The 27115-nt window shown below is 39.6% G+C and overlaps 1 protein-coding gene across 1 annotated transcript in view; it reads right to left on the bottom strand.

Moving 5' to 3' along the window:
* Positions 1-27115, bottom strand: part of TPK1 (thiamin pyrophosphokinase 1) — a 331654-nt gene that overhangs the window by 115015 nt on the left and 189524 nt on the right. Inside the window, exon 6 of the mRNA XM_041002510.1 lies at positions 17427-17573. Coding sequence (XP_040858444.1) covers positions 17427-17573 — 147 coding nt within the window. The remainder of the gene's footprint in view (positions 1-17426; positions 17574-27115) is intronic.

Genomic DNA, 27115 nt, shown 5'->3' with positions numbered 1-27115 from the left:
CTCCAGCAAGACATGTGTTATCAGTTCAGGTACAGAACTTTTTTTTTTTTTTTTTTAGGATGGGTGTGCAGAGAAATCCCCAATACCCCAGTGAGGCGTAACTAATCTTTGTGTCCCACCTAGTGAGGCATGATTGGATCCACGCTGGCCATTTCCTGTCTGATTCTAAGCTTTCCTTGTTGTTGTCTGTCCATTCTAGATCTTTTGTTTGTTTGTTTGTTTTGAGGGGTTTCTGGAGCGATCCTAATGGTCACTGCGAGGGAGGGTGGGGACCCAGAGCTGGAGTCAGGCAAGGACCAGAGAGCGCTCGCCTCCCTCATCCCGAAGGAAGTTTATTATTTTTCTGTTTCTGCAGACCGCTCAGGGCTCCTGGCCGTCGTTCCGATGGCGCTGGTTTCTGCATGGCAGAGTTTGGACTTCTTCCATCCCCTGTGGAGGCTCCAGATGGGGGTGGGTGACCTCAGAGTTCTTGGCCTCTGAAGGCACTCCTATTCCCCAGGATCTCCTTAGCGGTTGGGATGTAGTCCTCGGTGTCCCTACTGATAGTCATTGGTGAGGATCTGGGAGTCTTCAGGGTTGGGATATGAACCTCCTCCTGATCTCCTGCTCCGCTCTGGGTCTCCCCCCGCTCCATACGCAAGACCTCCTGTTAAGAGGCTTTCAGGGTCGCTCCCGATCCCCCCCCTTATGCCTGTGTAGCTTTACTATTGTCTAGTGCCGACTCGAGTCTGTTGTCTATGAGTTATCAGGTTTGATCATGATAGGCTATATTTCACGTCTTCCTCTCACTTTTTAGGGAGATGGAAGATTTCTCTGCATTCCCTCCCCATTACAGAGTAACATAGGGTATGAAGAGTGTTTTAGGTTTTACAGTTCTTTCATGTAGATCATAAGCATTCTGACTCACATTAATTGTTGTTTTATAGATTACAACGCATTATCTTATTGCATTGGATACATGCTGTCAGAGATTGCAATATTACTATGTATAGATATTATTTTCCAGATTAACAACTTTTCATCTCAGATTAAGGCAAACGTGGTATTTAACCTAATGGGATTGGTTCATTTCTTTTAGCATAATGGATTCCAGTTGGGCCCATTTGGCCACAAAGAACTTCATTTCATTTTTTTTCTTAATAGCTGAGTAGTATTCCATGGAGTATATGAACCATAGCTTTCTTATCCAGTCTTCTGTTGATGGGCATTTCGGTTGCTTCCAAGTTTTTGCAATTACTGATTGTGCTGCTATAAACATAGGGGTGCATGTTGGTTTCTCGTAAAACAGGTGTTTTGGATATATTCCTAGGAGTGCTATTGCTGGGTCATATGGTATGCTGATTTTCAATTGTTTCAATATCCTCCATACTGATTTCCATAGAGGCTGTACAAGTTTGCAGTCCCACCAACAGTGGAGTAGGGTTCCCTTTTCCCCACATCCTCGCCAGCAAGTGTTGTTGGTGATTTTTTGTATGTGTGCCATCCTTGCTGGCGTCAGGTGGTACCTCATTTTTGTCTTCATTTGGATTTCCCTTATTGCCAGAGAACTTGAGCATTTTTTCATGTTTGTTTGCTATTTGGGTTTGTTCTTTTGTCCATTTCCTGTGCCCATTTCTTGAGTTCTTTGTTTGTTTTGGTGTTTTGGTGAAAACTAATAATCTTAGAAAAGAAAGGAAAAAAAAAAAAGAAGTCTTGGGCTTCAGTTTTGTCAACTGAGCTATAGGAATAATGTCTCTTTAGAGAATTTCGGTGAGCTTGATAAAGAAAAAAAAAAATACATGCCAAAGCATGCAATCACTTATTACAGTGCCTGACATATGATGAGATCAATGTTAGACATTTTCAATGTTCTTAAGGACCATGGCTGTTTTCTTATTTGATACTTTCTACTCATAATTCAATGTGAAGCTCCCATCTATTAATATAAGTAAATGCTAACATGCTGATAACAGTAGCATAAGAATCTACATAGGCTTTAAGAACCTAGAGTGGAGAACAGAGTGGAGGGGAGGGAGTTTGGGGCAGGGGCAGGGGAAAGCCCACTGCCAACTAAACTGTATTTAAAAACAATTAATGGAGACTGTCATATCTAGTAACATGTTATTCAACTTCATGGCATTGTAAATTTCTATTTTTCTTTCTATTGCTGATTTTGTATTATGACTTTTCATTTGGGGAATGTACAGTAGCTGTCAAATGGAGACTAAAATATCCAGATGTGAGGATACAATGTAGTATGCATTTCCAGACAAAGATGTTCTTACAATGAAACTGTTTACTATATCTTAACAATAGGATGCTGGACTCTCTGCCATTGTCCATGCCCGCAATGATGGATATATGACTGTGTATGAAGAACTAGACTGTAGTAATGATACAGAAGAACTAGGTTGCGGGGTGGGGGGAATAAGGGAAATGCCAGGAACCTATAGAACTGTATCACAAAATGATAATAATAATAATAGTAAAATGTAAAAAAATTTTTTAAAAAGAACCTACACAGGTATCTATTTGAAATAATCCAGTTCTTAAGTGGAAGCCTAAGGGCAGGCTTGGGACTTCTATAAAGTTTAATGTTTAAAATATTTATTTTGTTTGTATAAATGTTATAGAGCGGTGGTTCATAGTATTCGTTGATCTCTTGAAAGGGCCAACAAGCCCCTTGAAGGCTAAGAACACTTTTCTAGCTGTAGAAGCTCAAACCCAAGATCTCTGTCGTGGCTTAGGAGGGTCGGTTTAATTGCATCCTTGCCTACTTTACTTAATGCTAATCTATCAGTGTATCTTTCTTCTTTGTCCTAGTATTAGGCTTCCTTGAGCTGTCCGAAACCATCTGTGCAGATGCTTCGTTGCACACCTTTGCTCATGCCATGCCGCTTGCTCGGGGTCATCTGGTAATATTGAATTTATTTTATCCTCGTGTATAACACTGATCTACTTAGTGAAGAGATTCATTGAGTCATTGAGAGTGTTTCATCCATGCTCAATCCAGCAAGACGCCAACAAGCATTAAGGATTAAGGTTTACCAATAAGCTCCTAACAATATGTTGGCTTAAAGAACATATGAAAAAAAAAAAGATCGTTTCAACACCTTTCATTTTCCCTAAGACTTGCTTTGCTCCTGGAAGTATTGTCAAATACATCCTGAAAATAAAGTTAAACTCTATTTATAGCTTTTCAATTACTCCTATCAAAATTTCAAACAGTGCTTACTTTTTAACAGGCGACCATCACTCAGGAGAAGATCAATCCTTCTCCACTATCCCTTAGGAAATACGCGGGTACATTAAACTTGCTTGATAAAATAAAACCAATATTCTATACTCTGGGCCCTTTCCCTCGCCAGCTCCCAGTAGGGACTGAAGGGATTACTATCACAGGACAATTGGAAAATCAAATACAGTCAGAAAGAATCAACTTTAGGGTTCTTCTGTCACCATGATTTTTTTTTTTTTCGAAAACGTAGGGAATTTAGCTCATTATCACTCCTATCTCAGCTCTAACAGAATATTCCACACCTCTCCCCAAAAAAACCTGAGGATATCTATCCAATTGTTTGTAATTAAAAATATAGCTATTTGATACAAAAGGTAGCAGGGAAAACGAAGCCTCTGTGATGGAGGAACTACAGGCTCTTTGTAGGTTGTATCTGCTTAATTTACCTTTTCAAATGTCTTCCTTGGCAATGAATAGCATCACACTTAGCTTATAAATTAGGTCATGAGGGACAGAATTATGGAGTAAATTCTGGTAATTTGGAAAAGTGATTTTTATCATTAACTGCTGAAATAACTCTCGACACCCCTGACAAGTTACTTCCTGTTTTCAAGACCCAGTTTGATCATATTTAACATTGAGTCATGGCATTCTACCTTATAAGGCTGCTTTCAGAGCAAGATAATTCTCTAGTGGAAATCTGCAAGGAATCACTCGAGGAACATTCTCAGAGCTTATTCTTACATTTGCCAGACAGCAAAGCACTAAGAATATCTAGTATTTTTTTTAAAGTATTTTATCTTTTTATTATTATTATGATTTGAAAGGAAAAGTGACAGAGGGCAGAAGAGGTCGAAGCAGAGGCAGAGGTATCTTTCATCGACCCATTCACTCCCAAAATGACTGCAATATCCAGGGCTGGGCAAGACGGAAATCTAAAGTCCAGAATTCCATCAGCATCTCCAACAAAGCCAGTAAAGACTCAACCATCATGTGTTGTGTCCTAGGACTGCATTATAAGGAAGCAAGAGCAGAAGGGTAATTCCTGGGACTAAACCAGGTGCTCCCACGTCAGCTTACCTGGTACAATACAATGCCTAATCCCACACAGTACGTTCTTTTCAAAGGCGTCACAAAGATAAATTAATATACATTTAGGTACATCCACACAACAGGATGCTAACTAGTCATAATGAAACAATGAGAATTATATACAATGTTTGAAAGGGTGAGAATTACATATAATGTTTAGAATATATTATTATAATGGTATTTTCACCATGGTAAATTTTATATAAAAGGAGAAGAGTGTGTGTGTGTGTGTGTGTGTGTGTGTGTGTGTGCGCGCGCATGTCTGTGTGCTTTGATTTTGTTTATTTTTTTTCAAGAATCTGGAAGATTCTAAAGGGATGCTTGAGAATGATGGAAATTAAAGCAATATTTCCTATGAGGATATCTTTTTTATTAACCTTTACCTTTCGGAAAACAAAATTTCTGTATGAAATAATGGTTGAAAAACAAACTATTGCCCGTTCAAATAAATTGCAACAAATGAACCTAGTAGTACTTTAAATTGATAGCATCGTCACAGAAAGAACAAAAGTCAACATTTCAAGGTCCACATTTCAGATACAATATTATAGGATATAATTTCAAGACACATTTGCAAAATAATCTTAAATTTCACTTAGTAGTTTTACTGTTAACAGTAACCAGCTAACAATTATAGTTTTGAAGCCAGCTATTACACGCTACAGAATAATACAAGCTTTTCAAAGCAGAACTTTTTCGGTTAAGGAAATCCAACTATGAAATAAAACAACTTCCAAAAAGTATTTAATAAAAGAGGTTGCACTCTATCACTTATCTTTAAATTGTTCAGGAAGAAAACATGTCTTTATATAGATAAAGCACACAAAACAAAGCATTTTGAGCATTATCAACAGTTGGAGGGCAAGTGCCATGGCATAGTGTGGCTGGAATCCCAAATGGGCACCAGTTTGAGTCCTGGCTGTGCCTATTGTTATCCAGATCCTTGCTAATGTACCTGGGAAAGCAGTGGAACACAACCCAAGAGCTGAGGTCTCTGTCATGCACGTGGCAGACCCAGAAGAAGCTCCTGGACCTTAGATTCTGGCTTCTGACCATCCCAGATTTGGCCACTGTGACCAAATATTTGGGGAATGAATCAGTGGACACAAATCTCTCTCTCTTTCTTTCTCTCCCTCGCTCTCTCTCTCTCTCTCTCTCTCTCACACACACACACACACTTCTCTCTCTTACAACTCTTTCTGTAACTCTATCTTTCAAAGATATAAATCTTTTAAAAATGGTTGGAATACATCCCTTATTGTACTGTTCTTCCAAACTCTACATATAATAATGACATTGTTCACTTTAAAGATTTATTTATTTATTGGAAAGTCAGATATACAGAGAGGAGGAGAGACAGAGAGGAAGATCTTCCATCCAATGACTCACTCCCCAAGTAAGCGCAATGGCCGGTGCTATGCCGATCCAAAGCCAGGAGCCAGGAACTTCTTCCAGGTATCCCACACGGGTGCAGGGTCCCAAAGCTTTGGGTCGTCCTCGACTGCTTTCCCAGGCCACAAGCAGGGAGCTGGATGGGAAGTGGAGCTGTTGAGATTAGAACTGGTGCCCATATGGGATCCTGGGCGCATTCAAGGCGAGGACTTTAGGCGCTAGGCCACGCCACCCGGCCTGACATTGTTCACTTTAAAAACAATTGATGAGGGCGGGGGAAGAAGCTGTACAAACGTTTTCAATCCACGATCCTAATTCAAGTACCCTTAGTGTAAAGAGGTTTCTTAGAACTGGTAGTATTTCATTAATTTTTAAAGAACTCTCCATAAAGATTAAACTTAGGAGTGTGAGACCCACCGTATAGTTATAAAACAAATGGCATAGGGTAAGGTTTTAGAAAATTCCTAAACTCTTCATGAATTTGCCATGTACTATGTTATTCGATATGTAGTTTTCTAATCTAACAAATATGAAGTATGTACCTAATATGTTTTATTTTAAGTTGTGAGAATCTGACTACTGGATACATGCCTCAAGTAAATGAAATCAGTACTTTAAAGAAATGTCTTTCTTCTTTCTACTCTTTCACTATTTGTGACAGACAAGAGTTGGAACCAGCCTAAACATTCAGCATTGGGTAAATGGATGAAGGAGATATGAATGCATTGGATTCCAATTGTGCTATAAAAAAGAATGAAATTTGGTCATCTCATACAACACAGCTGAACACTGTACTGAGTCAAACAAGCCTGAGGCTGACAAACACATGATCTTTTTTGCAAACTAAATCTACAAAAGCTGTTCTCCATGAAACAGAAGGTGGAACAAAGTTCCCATGGCCTGGGGAGGAGAGGAGGCTGTGAAGAGACAGCTGATGGCAACAAGTTCCAGCGTTGTGGTGTGTTGTGCAGTAAGGTGACGGCAGTTATCAACAAAGTATTGTATATTTCAAAACAGCTTCGTGAAAGAGTTTTGAGTGTTCTCAGAGTAGATATATGATAAATGCATGAGGTAATGGATAAACTATTTTATTTGATCAATATCCAATGCATGCATGTATTAACACTAAGGACAGTTGGGCCTGGTGCAATGACTCAGGGGTTAAATCCTCACTCTGTATGCACTGGGATCCCATATGGGCTCTGGTTTGTGTCCTGGATGCTCCCTTCCCATCTAAGCTCTCTGTGGTTGGGAAAGAAGTAGAGGATGGCCGCAAAGCCTTGGAACTCTGAACGTGTGTGAGAAACCTTGCAGGAAACTCCTGGCTCCTGACTCAGATTGGCTTCGGCTGTTGTGGCTGCTTGGGAAATGACGCAGCAGATGGAAGATCGGCAACAGCAGGCTCTTGGTTCCAGCTCCTGAATTTGGCCTCCCTCTGCTCCGGCTACAGCGCACATTGAAGGACTGTGTCAGTGCATGGAACATTTTTTTTAAGCCTACACCCCTTTGTCACGTTAACTTTTGAGTGAATTAACTTTTTAAGGTGAAGTTCATCGAGTTGTAGTCACAATATGCACAATAATAAAGCAGTGACAAAAGAAGAGAAAAAAATGGATTGCTGGGGAAGTGTGGTCATGGTAAAAGTTACTTTATAAACTGAAAACATCATGCAGCTCTGGGAATGCCATTATCTTTAATAATTTTCTGACCTTCCAGATACAGAGGCTCTTGTGTAAGTCTCTCACGGAAGGCAAGAGACCTCAGCAGTGTTCAGTACGTCTTCAACATTCAGACTGCCCTATTTACTCGGCATTATGTAATAAGCTCCTCAGTCTGCTGAAGATGGCATAAAAAGGTTCCAAAGAATGAGAAGGAGAAGGATAGGTTTATTTTAGTACAAATGTTTTGGAAGGCCAGGCTTTGGGTGCTGGGGCTAACATGCCATACGGGGTGCCTTATCTCATATTAAAACATCTGGGTTAAAGTGCCGGCCACTTTCTGTTCCAGCGTCTTGCTAATGTACAATCTAGGAGGTAGAACAGGATGGCTTAAGGCCTTGGGTCCCCACCACCTACACAAATTCAATTTCCGGTTCTTGGTTTGGGCTCGACCCAAGCGTTAACTGTTTCAGCAATTTATGAATTCAAGCATCAGACGAAAGATCTCTTTCTCAGCCTTTAAACGTTCTCTCTCTCTCTCTTTTAAACCCATTTCTCATGAAATTTTTAAAGATACCTTATATGCATGTAATTCTGATTTCTTTTGAACAGTCTGGAATGGAACTGAGGATGTTTTCAACAGCATTCTATGTCAGAACAGATATCTTTCTCCCTCTCCCTTCCTTCCCTGACCCTGCCTGCCTTCCTCTTTCTCTGCCCCTCCCTCCCTGTGTGTATCTGCCTTTGCGATACACTCTTATAACTTATTTCCCAACTCGTGTGCGAATTTCATTGTCATATCAGTTAATATATAGATTTCATTTATAATATATATATAATATGATATCTCCCTTAGCCCCAGAGAATATAATCTAAGACTCCCTGTGGATGCCTGAATCTTATATGTGCTGTCATCTTTCTCCTATACACATTTACTATGATAAAGTTCATTTTTATAAATTAAGTACAGTGAGAGCTTAAGAATAATAAATTACTGCAGATTTTAGCAATCACAGTATATTTTCCTTTTTAAGTCAAGAACCACACTTTTTCTTTGAACCTGTGAAGTGTTTTACAACTTCTCCTGGGCAAATCCAGATTGTCACTACTGTAGTACTTTGGGGGCCTTATTAAAGAAAGCCATCGGAACACAAGCTTTGCAATATGGCAACAGTGGACCTAACAACTGAGAGGGCGACTGAGTAGCCAACCTGCACAGACATGGGAAAGAGGAATGGCTTATGTTCTGGAGGAAAGAACTGGTGCATATGATTTCTTCATAAAGCTTTGAGTGATATGCAGGTCAAAATGCATACACTGATTATTTTTGGAATATGTTTATGTTTGGACTATGTTTAGCTATGAGAGTTGAAACCATGGAGTATTGAAATTGTAGATAATGGGAACAACTTTGTATCTATGTCAAATACAATTCAGATAGTGACAAAGTTATGGAGAGCTAATTGAAATCTTTTGTTTCAACTGATTTCTATTTTCCAGATTTTTTAAAGCTTTTAAATTTTTTCTTCTTTATTTTATTTGAAAGGCACACACACAAACACACATATACTTATACACTGAGAGAGAAAAACAGATGGAAGAAGGGGGGAAGTTGGGAGAGAGATGGAGATAAAAGAAAGAGGAGGGGGGAGAAAAAAGAGGGAGAAAGAGGATGGAAAGAAAAACAGAGAAACAGAGAAAGAGAGAGAGAAGGGAGATGAGAGAGAGATAAGGGAGAGAATGTCTCCCACCCATTGCTCTTCTCTCCCAGTGCCTGCTATAGATGAAGCTAGCACAGGCTGAAGCCAGGAGTCGGGAGCCCAACCCTGGTCCGCCATGTGTTTAGAAGATCCAAGTAAATGGGCCACCACATGCTGCTTCCAGCCCCTTCAACTTTCCATCAGTTGTGGAGGTTATGCCTTAGCAGGGAGCTGGGATTAGCAATATAGCCACTCTGCACTCTGATGGGTAGTGGTAGGCATCCCAAATAGCATCTCATCTGTTAGACCACATACCTACACCTAAGTGGATTTTTTTAAAAAGATACATATAGAAGTTTTAAATAAACTATCCTCCCCACTAGACCCAAGAGAGAGAATACTAGCTTTGGTTTTTCTCAGTAAAACTGTAGTAGAAGAGCTGAGCTGCTTGGTGTTTTGGTGCGCATGTCCTTATACGTCACATGCATTGTATGCGTATGAGCTTGTTTCTATATGTTACATGTATTGTTATGTATGCAGTATGTGAAGGGAAAAGCGTTATACCATTCCTTGCAACAGCTTCATAATATCCAAGGTGAATGTCTAGTTTGAATAAATATCCACCTCCTGGCTTAAATTTATCAGCATAAATTTTCTACCTTTCCTTTATTTTTAGAACAGTAAGATCAAAATCTCTCAAAACCAGGGGGCAAAGCCACGTAATTGGCTGAGAAGCAGTCCAGTCCAGCAGGGGCTGCATGGAGCTCTTTCTATAGAAACTCTCACTTGTGCCAATCTTCCCAGAGGCTCATTTCAGTTCCCTGCTGGTAAAACTCCAATCACTTCACAGTTCATTGAAATTGCACTGCCAATCTTTTGTTTTCAATCAAAGGAAGATGCTAAAGCAATGCTCAATTGAGCTAAGTATACATGACACTGTCTTCTTGTGTCCTTGCCAAGGAGGACAATGGGAGGGTGGGAGAAAGGAGAAAATGACACCCTGCATCCCACATTCCATTACTTTACCAGAATTGGATTATGATAAATTATGATGACAGAACTCAGACAAATGCTGATGCTTTCATTTCTGTTGTTTTACCTGCACAGCACTCTTAGGGATTGCATCAAGTCTTCAAAACTGATTCTCTGTCACTCATGGTTGAAAATGAAAGGCCAATGTTCAAATAAGTTTTTAAATAGTTTCCATGGAAATTGAGTTTGATATCTCTTCCCTTACTGTTATGGAATTATGGAGGGCTCATTCGAGCTTTTTTGCTGATGGGTATCAATTTGTATGTTTCCCTGGGGAAAGATCTTTAAGGTCAAAGAAGACGTATAGTGTGTGGGTGAGAAGAAGGTAGCAGGCTTGTGTTTCAACCCCTTTTCCTGCATATACTATCCTACCCAGGTAGCCTGCCCACTACCTTCACCACCATTATCCTCAGCTATCTTGTTAGCCAGCAGGAGAAACAAATGAGCTTCCAGCAAGGTGGGGCTCAAGCAAATGTACAACGGGAAACCAGTGGAGAGTGGAGCAAACCATGGCCCCTACCGCCATCCTTGGGGAGCCCAGGCAGCCTGCAGTTTCCGAAAAGACACAATAAGGAATACTTTTGAATATGGGAGTGATGCAGTTTGATTATTGAAAGCCTCTGATGAATTTGGATTTGTCTACCATCTCGTAAGATAAATGTGCTGTGTTATTTTTGATAAAAAAAATTGCAGTGACATGTGTTTAGTTTTTAAGGCTTAGAATATAAGAAACATTATAACTTACAGATTTTATTTTACAGTTAGACTGTATGTGATCTTTAGAGAAAAAAGGTATGAAAGGGTGCTTGGTCTGAATTTTTCCCCGCTCCAAAATTCTTACATGCAACCTATCACCCATGTAGTGTGTTAGGAGATCTGGTCTCCGGGAGTCTTCATGAATGGGATCGGTGCCTTTACAAAAGAATGTCAAGGGAGCTGTATTGTTTCTTTTACAACAGGAGCCATGCATGAAGCAGGAAGCAGTCCCTCAGAAACCCAACTCGCAAGTGCCTTGGTGTTGGGTTCCTCAAACTCAAAACTCCACAAAGTAATTTCTGTTCTTTCTAAATGATCCAGTTTATGGTAACTTACAGTGGTAATTTATGTGGACGAAGACAAAAAGTGATGTTTAAAAATGATCCAAATGAAGGAAGTTCAGGTGGCTTTGTTTGGAAATGCTGTATTGGATATAGAAATTTTGAGGAGGATTTTAGGAGAAGAGATTAGAATAAATACATTCTAGGCTGAGGTCTAATGTGCAGAGGAAAGAACAGCAATGGTCACTTTGGAAAACAACAAATGGACTGATCTGTCCTCACTTAGAAAGAAGGCTTTTGAGGTGTGACTCAGAGAGCTCCTATTCCCATACTAGAGATGCCCAGAGAGATGATGAAAGGACTGGCTTCTAACAATTGTGGTGCTGCGGGAAGGCCTCTTTGAAGAGAATATGGAATGAAAACAGGTAGACACGCACCTGTCTAGTGTATGCTTATACATTCAAGTCTATAAGTATACGTGCAGATGGGCAACAGGGCAACTCCTCGCCATGTTGGAAGGAAGCAAAGGCATCTTTCCAAGTACACATGTTGGAGCTTTGCTTCTTCTTAACATGGAAAAGAATCTCAAAAAAAAAAATAATGCCATATGCCATCATTAGTTCCCAGGCTCATCTGCAAAATCTGCAGTTTGAAAGGAATCATGAAAACGATAATCAAAGGAGAAATGATACAAGAGAAGTGTGCTTCTGCTGAATTTCCTACTTGCCACTCAACTCAGAGCAATCTGGTTTCTACCCATCTGATGCTACACAGACTGTCTTACCAAGTCTGCTCCTGGTTGCCAAGCCTCTGTGTCATTTCTCTGATACTCCAGGTAATCACCACCGTGATTTTGGCCATTTTAAACTACCTGGATTCAGTGACATCGATTTCTTTAGTTCTATTCCTTCTCCATCGAGGTTCTACAACCACCTACTGTTCTTCTCATTCTGCACCTTAATAAACGTGAACTGATGATGCCCGCACCCAAATGTTTAATTATCATGTTGATAGACATAATCTAGACCAGAATATACATCATATGAAGCAATCTATTTCAAGACAAATCAACTTTCATATTCCAGAGTCAACTCACCATCTTCCCATTTATATATATACAGTAATTTATATGTATATTTATATATAGAAATTTGTATGTCTCTATATAAATTGTTATTCCCTTTGGAAAAAGTAGGGAATCCAGTTGCTAACCAATAATTGAGGCATTATACTTATTCCCGCTAGCTCTAAAGGAATGCTTTCATCATGTATCCCAGTGCACGCCAGCAGATCCTCCTTACAGTCAAGTTTTTTTGAAGTTTAGTTACTCCCACTGTTTTACTGAGTTTCCAATACTCTAATCCATTAGTCTTCCCAAGTAACTCCACTGCTGTCCAATTAAAATATCTAAAATATTTAGCAAATATCATTCTTCTCATTAAAATATTGATGACTTAAGCTTTGTCACTTATATTAGAGCTATTTTCCTGGGCACGCAAGCCCCTCCTACTCCAAGCCTGCCTCCCTAAAGCTAAGTTTTAGCTGGCACCCTTGACCCAGCCACTTTACAATCTCCAAAAGGCCAGACTTTTCAAGGACATCTTGACTGTACATCATTAGTCCTTCCTTGGAGTAACTCCTTCTTGGTCCGGGGGGTGGTCATTATCTCCCCTAACAAGCCAGCTATGAGTCTTGACCACCTGTGCCAAATCTGTATTTGAGGTTTTTTTTTTTTTAACGTTTCTCTCCAAAACATCTAGTGTTATCTTAAACATATCACTTAATGTTGATATTTAAAGAGGATACTGGACCATCTGAAAAATAGCTCTGTCACTTTAGAGTGTAATTTCCTACGGTTGTATATGATTTTCTATTAGATGTACAAAATTAACATATGATAGGATAGGTGTGGGTGTTGTTTTTCTAAACACAAGTTGGAAAAGAAAGAAATGCACTGGACGGAAAGGGAAAGGAATAGAGGGAAAGGGGGCGTGGAAGAACTGCCTACAAATCTGGACACATTCTTAAGAGAAGGAAAAGCAAAGGGATGTTAGGAGATGTGCGTGTGTGGGTGTTACTCGTCTAGAGGAATCTGCTGCCGACAACTGTCCTCATGGACAGAGGAGAACAAGGCAAGGGCACTATTTATAGGTAGAGTTCTTCCATCAAGCACTGAGCAGTGAATCAGAAGACCTTTGCAGCAAGTCTAGCTGGGTGTTGGAGAGTGTAGCAACGGACATGAGCCACTTGCCTTTTGGAAGGAACGGGATTGGGAAGGCCGAACGAAGCTATTTCCACCATTGTGTACAATCTACTTCATTGTTGCGTTAATTTTTCTCAAAGAAGCACTCTACCAACACTGGGCAAATCAAATACATGTCTGCAATTGATCAACTGTAGAAAGACTCTAAGGCATTGACTATTTGCAGTAATATTTAATGCTTCTATAGTGTTACTGTTACATGTAACAGAAATTCTTCAAGGCCATAAAAGAGCAAAAAAAAGTAGGTGAGAAAAAAAAACAGGGGAAAAAAAAATCAAATGATGGTTACTCCAGAATCAAGTAATACTCAATGAGGAGAGGCAGTGTTACATGACTGAGAGCCTCCTGTTCCCCACTCCACAGTGCCCAACAGTCTGCTCCTGATGCTGGCACCGAGCAGGCCGTGCCAGACGTGCGTGACATGGCCTCAGCCCTCTGGAGAAACCACGCACGCTGGAGATACCGCATTAATATTCAGCTTTTTTCTCGGACTACCACCCTTTCATCTTATTCATTACCAGCAATACTGATGTGTCATGTATGCCAGGATGGTGTATAATAAATAATTAACTAAGGGAGGGAGGGAGAGAGAGAAAGAGAGGGAGAGAGAGGGAGAGAGAGGGAGAGAGAGAGAGAGAGAGAGAGAGAGAAAGAAAACAAGAAGCAGTAGTAAAATCCGAGGTCCCGAGGTAGAAGCATGTACAACATAGAAATTTGCTCAAATGAGATGACGACTGACAAACCTGCTCTGTCCTCTGCAACTCTGACATCACAAACTGCAATCCTGAGCGGAAAGCACTGAACGAGCTTTAGGATCATGCAAAAGGCATGCCTTGTTCACTCCTGCACTTCTCATTTCTTGGTCATAAATCCTATGAACTCATACTAGAAACTACCATAAAACTTGGAGATACAAGATAATTTATGCTCAGTGTACAGAAGCTCCCGTTTCAGTGTTCCTCGGGAGCACAGCAGCGGAAAATGAGACAGTGTGGACGTGGATGCTGGGTCGTGCACATGCCATGGACCGCACGACAGACAGGTGGGTGAGCACCCACCGCCACTGGGAGGGCGCAAAGCGCAACTATTTCACATCCAAGCGTCTCTCTATTTATGGAAGAAAACAAGAATATTCACCTCATAGGGAGGCACTACAACACATCTGATTTTGAATTTTCCACTGGATAACTGTAGGAGATGCTATCCACCTGGGTTTTCATTCAAAATTTCATTTTGACCAATGTGGGTTGAATGCATCACTAAACAGCTTAAAAATGTATGCTAAAAATAGGCCCTCAGAATCTCAACCATCTTTGCACAGAGAAGCTTATTCCATGTTTTGTTTTGAAAAAAAAAAGTAATTATAAAAACCAGATCACAGAGAGATTAGAAGAATGTAGACTTGAACAACCTAACCAAATTTTGCGAATGTTACTAGAAACCCATCCCAGTCCCGAAAGAATTGCAATCGTTGAGCGATGATTGCTTCTTCACACAGCCTAGTTTCCAGACAGTCTCCCACTTGGATGTTCCAAGTACACAAAACATCACAGAAAACTCCACGATGCTGTGAGGACAGGGAGCTTCTTTGTTTCAAGGATCAAGAGAAACACATTTTAGTTCCAGGGTCTAGGGCTATCCCAGCCAATCAACATTAGCTTTGCACATGTAACGCTAGTTCCCACACCCACTTACAACACTAAAAGATTTAGCAGCTACTTCCCTGAAGATGTCTTATTCTTCGTGTTACGATCTTTAATTTCACATCTTCCATAACGGTAAACCATATCGTAGCAGACAGTGTTCAAAAACTTAACACTCAAGAATTAATACTTATAATGAACTTCATCAATGTCAGTCTACTTTCTTATTAAAAGTTCACGAATGATTTCATAAATTTCCAAATATGCTGAAGATAATGGATGAGTTTGTTTTGTATTAGAAAAATTCAGAAAGTTGTTCCTCTTTCATTTATAGGTACGGCAAAATATGCGAGTTGCACTACATTAACAATTTTAGTTGAAATTTATGCCACAGAGAAACACACACATACAAAGGGTGTGTCAAAAAGTTCATACATAGCAGGGCCCGGGACGGTAGCCTAGTGACTAAAAGTGTTAGCCTTGCATGCGCCAGGATATACTATGGGCACCAGTTCTAATCCTATCAGCCCCGCTTCCCATCCAGCTCCCTGCTTGTGGCCTGGGAAAGCAGTGAAAGACGGCCCAAAGCCTTGGGGCCCCGCACAAGTGTGGGAGATCTGGAAGAGGCTTCAGGCTCCTGGCTTCAGATCCATGCAGCTCCAGCCATTGCGGCTTCTTGGGGAATGAATCAATAAATAGAAGATCTTCCTTTCTCTCCCTCCTCCTCTCTGTATATCTGAGTTTCCAATAAAAAGAAATCTTAAAAAAACTATAAAAAATTCACAAATAGCAGATGAAAAGGTGCCCATTTGGCATCAAACATATTTGAAATCTTTGCAGATTTTTCATAATACACATATTCCATGAATTCCGAGAACTCTTCAGTGCGTGGGTGTGTGTGTGTGTATTTATGCCCGGTGACCACTCAGTTACACGTGGCTTACGGATAATTATCAACCTATGGACTGGGACTTGTTCTAAGAGTCTTCCATTTGCATCTTAGTCCATTAACCCGATGAAAGAGGAAATACAGTGGAAAAATGACTGAGTGTAAACCCTTTACTGTGCAACTAGATTAACCGTTCTGCGCTCTTCACAGTATTGCTATAAAATCGAAGGATTTCCTCTTAAAAGCATCAAGATTATCTTCTTAATAAATAGCTCTGTTAACTCTCATTTAAAAATAAACTTAAGATATTTGAAATTCATTCTTTCTTTTTTTCTAGCAGAATGGCTGTCCTGAGGCTAGTTTCATGATATGTGAAAATGTTTCTTTTTCTTTGGGAACGTAAACACGATTTATTTTGTTGTTTTCTTATAGTACAAATAAAGTATGATACATTTTATTACTTTTATTTAAAATACATTTACCATATATTTTTTTAAATCTTCATCTTTTCTGAAAATGTTTCCATTAGAAACTTCTGTCCATTCTAAATGTGACTACAATTTTTAATAACCACAAAGAGTATTCTGTAGACATTCACTGTATCAACACTCCTAAACAGTTTGTTGAGTAAATATGTTGCATGTGGAGCTTTAAATCTGAATTTTTAAGTCTCTCCATCCATGTTTTTCCCGGAAGCAAGAGTAGGCAATGGAAAAAGCTAGAAAAGAATTCAGAACTGGCTGATCAATGGTAAGCATCTATTAAACCCACACTCTTGCCCGGATAACTGATAATGATGGCATGCAACAGATGGTGGCTAGCAGATGGCTGGAAGCAAGGTGTTTACACTGACACACAAAGAGCAAGAGCTGTCTACTGCCTTAACAATTTACTACTGACTGATGATTTTTAACAGAATCTACCAACCAACCTTATAAAACTGTAATTTAGTAATGATCCTATTATATGCAGCACAGTGATGAAGAAATCATCTCCTCAACGGTTTATCATTGGAAAGGATTTACCATCAGTAAAGATTTATCCAAAGCAGTGAAATTAATAGCAAGGCAATGTATGAACAGTAAGGGCTTTCTTCTAATTGCTTTATTCAATGAAACCCAATTTCTGGTTGTGTCCAAATGTATGAGAATCCCATTTGCAGTATTTGCCAAACCTTCTGTTTCCTCCTGGTTTTTTCTAAGATGCTATTCGCATGTAGCTGATCAAAATGCAAAAGTGCTCCATTTAATTCATAGTCAATTTTATTACAGTTACAAGATGATTTTGTGAAGTGGGGGGGGGGAGACTCAATAAATAAAAAAAAAAAATCAGCTGTATGTTCACTGTGAGTGACTTGGTGCAGTAGACCAGGGCAGCCACATTAAGCAGACACGGCCTGTGTTATAGTTCAAAGACAAACGGGCCAGCATTTCTGTCTAATCTATTCAATTATTAGCAGAGTTGTGCAAGTAAGATTGCTAGATTACGTTGACGTTCACTTACCGGTTGAAGAAGACAGATGAGAGATTCTTCCTGCATTACTATGACTGGCAGAGGAGTGATGCACGTTGCCTGGTACAGGGTACTCACGGATGCCATAATCTGGTCGAAACGCCCAGCCAGGCCTCCCAGGGTCACAATCACATCAACCTAAAGGATGTCAAATGAAAGTGGCCAGCGCATATTTAAACAACTTTAAATAATATACAGCTAAAGAGAGCTCTCAAAGGCTATATCTTATTTGAATAACAATACAGCGAAGGGATATGAATTTTGATATTATACTGGAGAAATTAAGCTGCCTGTTCAAAGTCATAAAATCAGTAGAGGGCAGTGCTACATGTCTGGATCAATTCTTTTAACTATAAATTTGAAGTCTTTCCCAACTGGCTGTTCTTGTAGAAGACTGGCCAATTCCTCTTTAAAACTCCTGTGTTTGCATTTGTTTGATGTAACGGTCTTCACATGCTTAAACCTGATATCTGAATTCTAAAATATCCGAGAAACGAATTTTATGAAAAGCTTCACAGATCTTTTGTATCATACCAACCTTATCTTTTAATTCCCTTTGCATGAACTTACTGATATGTACCTGTGAATCTTTACCATGAAAGGGGTGTGCAGAAGAGCTAATTAAAACATGGTAAGGAAAGATCATACAAAAAAGTTTGAGTAGAAATATTCCATCTGGTTTAAAAGAGAAGTTCTTTACAAGTACGCAAGATTTTAGGTTTTAAAATAGTACTTATGAAAAAAGCTTAAAGTGCTGTCCATGAAGAAGGTGTGGTTTAGAAGAGTAACCCACACCCAGGCACCGACAGGACTTGCTGATTTCATACATGAATAGGCCTGTGTGTGGAGCAAAGGTTGCGGATCTCCCGTCTAAAGGTTGCAGCTCTGATACCAAGCTTTGTGTCTACGCATAAGATGTTCAAGGTTTTGCTAAAGAAAGAGAAGGCACTGCAAGACAAAAATTTGTGAGCTGGGAGAAGAAACTGGCTCACTGTCACACTTAGGAATATATAAATCAGAATGGAATTCCATAAAAATAGCAAAAGTAAGCTACATAGAAGAATCAATCAATTTGGACTGATTTTCCTATTTCTTTCTCAAGCATAGGAAGAATAGGATTTTTGCTTTAGATAAGATGCTTCATGCTAGAATTGCAGTGTCTCAGCACAGGCCAAGGACGCTGCTAAAAGACGTAAGACTTTCTCCAGAGTCTCTTCTGTAAGCAGTACGCATTGTTCCAAACGCATGAAGTCGGGGACGTCTGCTCTTCTTCAGAGAGAAGACGAGAGCTGTAAGCAATTAGAGCTGCCAAAGAATCAGTTTCTGTTTGGAGTATCAAGTTCATGGTGTTCTCAGGCCTTATTAGGGATAGCAATCATATATCATGTCGGGAAAATAAAAGACAACTTGGTTTACACTGAGGACAAATACAACCACAGAAATTGCTCATGGATACGAGGAAAATTCTGAAGTTCTAGTGAAAAGCATGGGGCATATTCCTAGCCACTCAGTCTCTAAATTCCTCTCGTAAGCAAGGCTTGATAAGTTTATACACTATGTAGAATCTGGAATAAAATTCTCAATTGTTCATTCTTATACTGTGTCTAGAGGGATGCCATAACCTTTCAGGCTGAAATTTAATCCCTACCTTCTACAATGGGATGTCATGGTGAACAAGCTCGATTTGTAAATCAGTCATTGAGTTCTTCAGATGTGAGAAGCAGCAAGAGCACTTCTCATCATGACTCATTATTTCTACAGGAAGTACTCAGCAAGATTGACTCAAGAACATCAGAGGCTCAGTGTGAGCTGCAGGTAGGGCGAGGGAGGAGCTGGCTTTAGTACTGCAGTGCTCTAGATGCTATGAGCAGGATGTGGCGTGATATTCAGGGGTATCGGAGACGCAGAATACCAGCTTTACCAGCCTGGGTTTCTACCTTCAAAACAGTCATGACATGATATTCCATGTGCAACCGCTGTCCACACACCCCCAGCATTTTCTACGTGACTAAACAGTGTAGATTTCTGACATCAGCCATTCGTATTTTTGGTAGAACTTGTACAATTCCTGTCTCTTGCCTTGTGGCTCAGGCTACGCATCACAGCCAGAGCAGCTGCAATGCAGGAGGCACCCGCTGCTCACTGAGCTTTCCCTGAGCACACACGAACTCAGGAAGACTGAGACATGAAGAATCGGACGGGGAAGATGCTCATGGTTAGTGTGAGTCAGCATCATCTACTTGCTTCCTTGGAAACGGCTAGTCGTTAGAAGGTCTAGGGGAAAGAAAGGCAGCCTAGCACATTCATCATCTTATATATGTGTGTATGTTTATATGAGTTTCATTTATAAACTAATGACAAGGAAACAAACATTTAGTGATCATTTGCAAAGCTCTGGGAAGTGCTTATTTTCTATACATTTAGGATAGACACAGAAAAAAGAAGAAGGAGCAGTGGTTATCAAAACAGCCTGGTACTGGCACAAAGACAGAAAGGAAGATCAATGGAATAGAATAGAAGCACCAAAAGGGAACCCACACAGATACAGCCAATTAATCGTTGACAAAAAGACCAATGACAGTCCAAGCAAGTGGGAAGGCCTCTTTAGTAAATGTTGTTGGGACAACTGGCTGATAGCCTGTAGAAACAAAAAGATAGACCCACATCTATCACCATACACTAAGATCCAATCTACATGGATAAAAGACCTAAACCTACATCCAGAAACCTTCAAACACTTGCAAGAAAATGTAGGAAATACCCTGCAAGACCTAGGAGTAGGTCCCGACTTTCTAAGAAGGACACCAAAAGCAATAGCAGTTGACAACAGAATAAACAAATGGGACCTCATCAAACTAAGAAGCTTCTGTACAGCAAGGGAAACAATCAACAAAGTAAAAAAGCAACCCACAGAGTGGGAGAAGATCTTTGCACACGATATAGGCGATAGGGGGCTAATTTCCAGGATATACAAAGAACTTCAAAACAACCAAAAAACCAAAACAAACAAGCCACTCAAGAAATGGGCACGGGAAATGGGCAAACATTTCACAAAGGAACAAGTCCAAATGGCAAACAAACATATGAAAAAATGTTCCAGCTCCCTGGCAATAAGGGAAATCCAAATTAAAACATCGATGAGGTACCACCTAACACCAGTAAGACTGGCCCACATAAACAAGAACACCAACGACGCTTGCTGGCGAGGATGTGGGGAAAAGGGAACCCTACTCCACTGCTGGTGGAGCTGCAAATTGGTACAGCCTTTATGGAAATCAGTCTGGAGAACACTCAAACAACTCAAAATCTGCATACCATATGACCCAGCAATAGCACTCCTAGGAATATATCCAAAACACCTGTTTTACGACAAACCAACATGCATCCCTATGTTCATTGCAGCACAATCAGTAATTGCAAAAACATGGAAGCAACCGAAATGCCCATCAGCAGAAGATTGGATAAGAAAGCTTTGGTTCATCTACTCCATGGAATACTACTCAGCTATTAAAAAAAACAAAATGCAGTTCTTTGTGGCTAAATGGGCACAACTGGAAACTATAATGCTAAGGGAAATGAGCGAATCCCAAAAGGTTAGATACCACATGTTTGCCTTGATTTAACCTGTAATTTTTTGTTTGGTTGTTTGTTATTTTTTGAACCTGTCATTGATACTGTCTCAACCCAGATGTTTCGAAGAATGGAACTCGCATTATTTTTAACATATTGTTTACCCAATACTATGTCAATTAATTCCATAATGTTGTATATTGATACTGAGGTTTTGTTGGGGCTTTTAACTGACCGGATCTTTACTCTGTTAGCCCTACCTTCAGACCAGAGAAGGTCTCCCCAAGAAGCCACTGAACTTATCTGGACAATAAGACGCTGAACTTTATGCTAGGCATGTGTTTGCAAGCAATGAATCTCAACTGAACTTGAACTATGGTTATGCAACAAGGTGGAGGAATCCACCATGGGGGGAGGGGTGGGGGGGAATCCCCAGTGCCTATAAAACTGTACCACATAATACAATGTAAACAACAATAAAAAAAAAGAAAAAAAAAGAAAAAAGAAGAAGGATTTCCACAATCTTTATAGAATTAACATTCATGAAAGTGAATAAGCCTGTTAGTTAGGCTGTGAAAAAAAAAAAGTGGACAATAAAAGAGAAAGTCTAATCAAAGTTCTGTGAAAAGGAGCCTCAATTTCAAACAAGTGAGCTTGTGTAGCTTCCACTGAAAATGTAACAGAGTAGTAGCAAAGAGGTGAAAGAGTTAATCACATTCCTGGAAACCTGGGGCTAGGCAAGGATTTAGACAAGTCAGAGAACAGAACCTAGTACGGCCATGAGGACGATGCATGGCCCCAGGCACTGTCAGGGAGCTTCAGCAGGCTAATGGCAAGACAGTAGGCAGAGTAGGAAAACTCTGGGGGAAATACAATTTTTAGATTTGTGAAGGACTTTGTTACACCCTTAAAAAGCCCTTGACCTTTACCAAAAGAACAGCCATGTTAAACAGAGGCATGACATAGTCCGTTCATTTTTAAATGTCAGTGTTCTGCTTATATTAAGAATACACTGTGGGGAGATAGGGGGATAGGAAGAAAGGGGAAAATAAGAGACCATCAATATAATGTAGACCGGAGATAAGCTTGCCCATTTGTACCAAGTCATCAAACATAGTTACTGATGATCTCTATGCTGCAGAATCCGGGGTTGGTCAGTCCTCAGACTTATTTTCTGATCCATCAGCAATACTGGAAGCTTCAATTCTTCACTCTTGTTTGGTACATTCCCTTCCAGGAAGGTGAGCTCCCAACAAACCAGTATTCCCTTGACCTCGCTCATCCTTCTTGGTCTCCCTCAGCAAGCTAGCTAACCTGGTGGGAACTCAGCAGAAAACTATTACTACTGGTTGGCGACAGGAGAGGATTAAATATTTGTGATTACATAAAATATATTACAATTCTTGTCAGGAGCTGTGTACTATATAGCCACACTGAAGCCATGTCAGGAGCCATGTGCTGTAGCCACACTGAAGCCATTTTGAATATAGAACTATGGGCCAGTGGAAAACCCCTGGCTGGCTAGATGCTTGGGAAAGAAGTTATGAAACTAAACACACGCTTAGCTTCAATTGTTTGTAGCAACTGTTTCAGAATGTGATTTATGCTGTACCTGCCGACATCTTGTTACTGATTACCTATGCTATTGTTGATATGTTGGTTACTATTGTTGATATGGTGGCTGCTCAAGAACAATCGGTCTGGAGACCATGGCTTGCGTCCTGGTTTCTCCTTTCCTCCCTGAGCCTTAGTTACTGAAGAATATAAAAACCCTCAGTTAAAATCAATAAACTGACAGCTTGATCAGACATCCTGTCTTGCTGTCCACTCTTCGTGTCTCTTGTCCCCTTCATTCTCTCCTAGGTGGTTGCAACCCTCGTTGACTGTCCTGCTGGACGGGACAAATTCTGTTAGGTCCACAAGTAAACAATGTCAATTGTTTGACAAGTAAAACATGTGTATATTTATCATGTATGGTGTGATATGTTTATATTGTGAAATGGTTACATCAGGCTAATTAACCTATCACAATCTTTTCCTACGTGTATGTGGGGGGGTGGGGAAGATTTAGCAATTTACATGTCATCAAGACATTGCTATTGACTATAGTTCGCACAACGTGTAAGACTCCAGCACTACTTTCTATGGTCTAACAGAAATTTTGTGCAACTTTGACTAACATCTTTTCTAGCTCCTTGCTAGCCAGCTGCTGGAACTACTGTTTTACTGTGAATTCAACTTCTCTGGGCTCCATCTACACCTCAGATGAGTTTTTGTCTTTCTCTGTCTGGCTTACTCAACTAGCGTAATGTCCTCCAAGTTGTCACAAATAACAGGATTTCTTTTTTTTAAAGGCTTAATATTATTCCATTATATCTATACCACATTTTATTCATTCATAGGCTGATGAATATTTTTTTATTTCATACCTTGGCTGTTGATGAATAACTTTGAAAGAACATGTGAGTGTTGATATCTTAAATATATCAATTTCATAACCCTTGGACTTATGCCTAGTAGCAGGGTTGCAAGATGATGACAGCTCTATGTTTGCCTTTGTGAAGCAGCTCTATGCTATCTTACATAACAGCTATACTGTTTCCAACTACCATGTTCATGGCTTCCCTTTCTCCATATTCTTGTCACCTTTCATTTTTTAAATATCAATCTTCCTGACAGGTATGAAATGAGACTTTAATTTTTAAGTTCTTATCTGGTGATCAGTGGTGCCAAAATATCTTTAATAATATATGTGTCGGTACATATAAATAACTAACCAGTATAGACTTACTATGCTGCATTCTTTAATATATAACATATAAAATCTATGTCTCATTGATTCCAATAGATTTCTTACACACGAATCAGGTTATTTTACCTGGACTTTTTTTTATTAGCAAGGAGGAATGGGATGGAAATTCAAGTTGCCCTTGGCTTTCTGCATATAGTCATCTCCATAAAGCCCTTTGAAGACCATGATAATATACTGGACCAAGGAGTATAGTGTAATATGTAAACAGTCATACAGCAATAGACACAGCACTTAGCTTCCTTGTGGCTAGCAGCTCTTTATAAAGGTAGGTTAGGCTGCATCCACTCTCCTATTGTTTCCACATTCCTTTCACTTCTTATACTTCAGGTAAGGGTCTCTGTTTTCCAGGAAAACATGTCAAATAATAATTGTGTCTTTTTTCTACAAAATAAGTGTGAAATCTGACTTTGCATTACTTGCTTTAGCAGAATTATGACAAGTCTTGAGGGACACGGATCACCAAAAGAAGCAGCAATTTCATTTTTCTATTATTGCGGCAAGAACTTTTCCAGAACCCAATGACAAGTTTTCTTTGGTTGACCTAAAAGAGATATAGACACAGCATGCATGTCCCTACAACAGGGACAGTGACTGGCAGCATATTTTAATTACATTTCTTTCTCAAATTGAATTCTGGGGCTGCATAAACGGACTCTGTGGCGCTCCCTGATAACAGGGTGATCATACAGTTTCATGTACAAACCGAGACAGTTGGCGAAGCACTGCGAACATTATCAATGATTATACCAAAAACAATCATGTAAGAAAAAATGAGAACCATCTCACATAAACCAAGACATATTTTTCCTACTTTTTTTTTTTTTGGCAGTGGACATAAACATTGTCCATAAAACAAAATCAAGCACCAGGATCTAAAACCTCCAGACGGTCTGCTTAATTAGCTTCTTTTACTACAACCAGTAGTTAGTAGAATGAAGAAATTCTTGGGTCTAATTGTTTGATGCTAAATTGGAAGATCCACTCATGCAGGCCAGAGAGGAATGGGGCTGGCCCAAGACACAGCAAAAAATTATACCTAATAACAACAACATCGCAGCAAGACCACAAACCTTTTCATAAAACTACAAAATAGTTCTAGTGGCTGATGTAAAGTGCAGTGAGAAATAGGAGAGAGACCTCTGATTTCATGATAGTAAAATATGCTACACTCACACGGGCATGGCATGGCTGGATCTTGGCAAACAACAGGAACAATATTATTTCAATTGCAAACAGGCTACAGTTCACTGCAAGTCACAGTTTTAGTACAAGCCTGTTAGTTGACAAAGAAATAACACCTCTTGAAATGAGAAAGGAAATGAGGCCTCGACATGCAGAATTCCAAGCAAATTCAGTATTTCTCTAGCATAATGCCTTTTCTCCTCTCCTGCTGCAGCTTTACTGGATGCAACACCATTTTCATACAGAAAATCTCACTGACTTTCTGCCTGGCCTTCTGACTCGCCATGTTGTGAACTGTATGTAAACCCCAAACTCCAGCTTGGGTGTGAGAGTAAATTTTCTAAATCTCCAAATCTGATATTAACAATATTCTGCTTCAAATTAAGTATTGACTTTTCAGGAGCTATAAGATGAGGCACCTCTTCAAAATTGTTTCCTGCAGTTGCATTTCTCTACCCAGAAGAGTTAGAAAGTGGCTGGCACACATTTAACAGCTGATCACTAATGGAACCGGTAGCAGTTGGCAGATTCCAACAAGAAACCTTCACATCTCCCTCACTTGAAGCCCCCAATTTCTAAGTTCCCAATCCCCTTTTCAAATTCTTGACAGAGAAAAATGACTAAAGCATCCTTCTACAAAGATCCCATGGGTCTGTTATTACATCATTAAAACGTCCATCCTTGAGTTCAGATTGTATACAGCCATAACATCCTTTGTCTAACTTCCATTGTAAGTTGCTATTGAAAACTCTTTAATGGATCAGCCTTCCCTGGTGATCACAGTGCATATTCTGACCAGAAGACTATAGGTTCTCCATAGGCCAACCGCCCCGCCCCCAACAATCTCCCTGATGAATACCTTGACCATTTCTCCGCCCTTATTGCAGTTTCTTTATTTTCACACTGCCATGAAGAACCTCCGAGGGAACTTCATTTTCTGTGCAATGGTCATCAAGGTGACTTATCTCACTCCCAGGAAAATAAGGGTTCTTTTGACTTACTCTGGGCACGCTTTGAATCTTTCAGTAAACCATTTTAAGCCTGGTTGCAATAATATTTCTGTCTTTCTCACAAAGTCAACGGGAGTACTAACATTGCCTTCATTAACTGGACTGTAGGCTCTCAAGCCACAACAGTAAGATCCCTAGGGATGGGATACTCCCCCCCCCATAAACAAAAGCAACACTGAGATAGCTTTTAAAATGTGGAAATGTATTATTTTTCCTCTCCTTGTAAATACACCAAGGACTAGCAAGAGCAAATTTGCATGTAATTATATTTCTCCATATCAGGAGGTATATGCAAGGAGAGTTGAATGAATAAATAAAACATACCTTCATGAGGCTTTATTTATTTTTTTTTGTAACACAATTGTATTCAACTTATATTGACTGCAAATTAAACTGAGGAGAAGTGTAAGGAATATGTGAGCAAAATTACATAAATCAGAAGCTGCATAAATAAATTGCATGGACATGATAAAGACCTATGGGACTTATTAATGGTCTTCAAACCACATACTGTCAAGATATGAAATACGTTTGTTTTGATGTAACAAATTTGACATCCATGCAGTTATTCACAGTATTTTTCATGTATTTTACATTACTTCTTGGAGAACTTTCTTGTATGGATTTCCGATTTTTTTTTTGTACCATGATAGATTTAATTCCATTTTCCGTGCACTTTTTGAAGTATCTTCAGATATGTCTGATTAAAGTTAAATGTCTGAAAGAATACAAAAAAATTACTCTCTGTTTCTCTGAAAGAATGGGCTATGAGGTCCTAGTGACGAAACGAGCAAATGGACAAAAGTAGAAAATTCCCGAAACCGTTCTGGAAGTAGGCTGAGTTTGGAAGATAGATACTTTGCTTTCAAGGATTTTTGATTTTGTAATCATCTTAATAGCAATCATCCTGTCTTGCACTATCATGATTCATTTTTATCTAATGTTATTTCTTCCTTGGTTTCAGAATACAACAACTCTTAGTGCATCCTGAAATCTAAAGTTATACATGAAAACCCTAAGTTTGCATGTCTAAATGAATTAGATTTGGCTAGTTGTAGGATTTTGGGTGCAATATTCTCCCAAAGTTTTGTAGCATAAAAGTCTCT

This window comes from Ochotona curzoniae, unplaced genomic scaffold, assembly GCF_017591425.1.
Source record: "Ochotona curzoniae isolate NIBS_2020 unplaced genomic scaffold, NIBS_Ocur_1.0 scaffold_2476, whole genome shotgun sequence".
Taxonomy (NCBI): Eukaryota; Metazoa; Chordata; class Mammalia; order Lagomorpha; family Ochotonidae; genus Ochotona; species Ochotona curzoniae.
The sequence above is the reverse complement of the archived record's forward strand: the minus strand, read 5'-3'. Positions and strand labels throughout refer to the sequence as shown.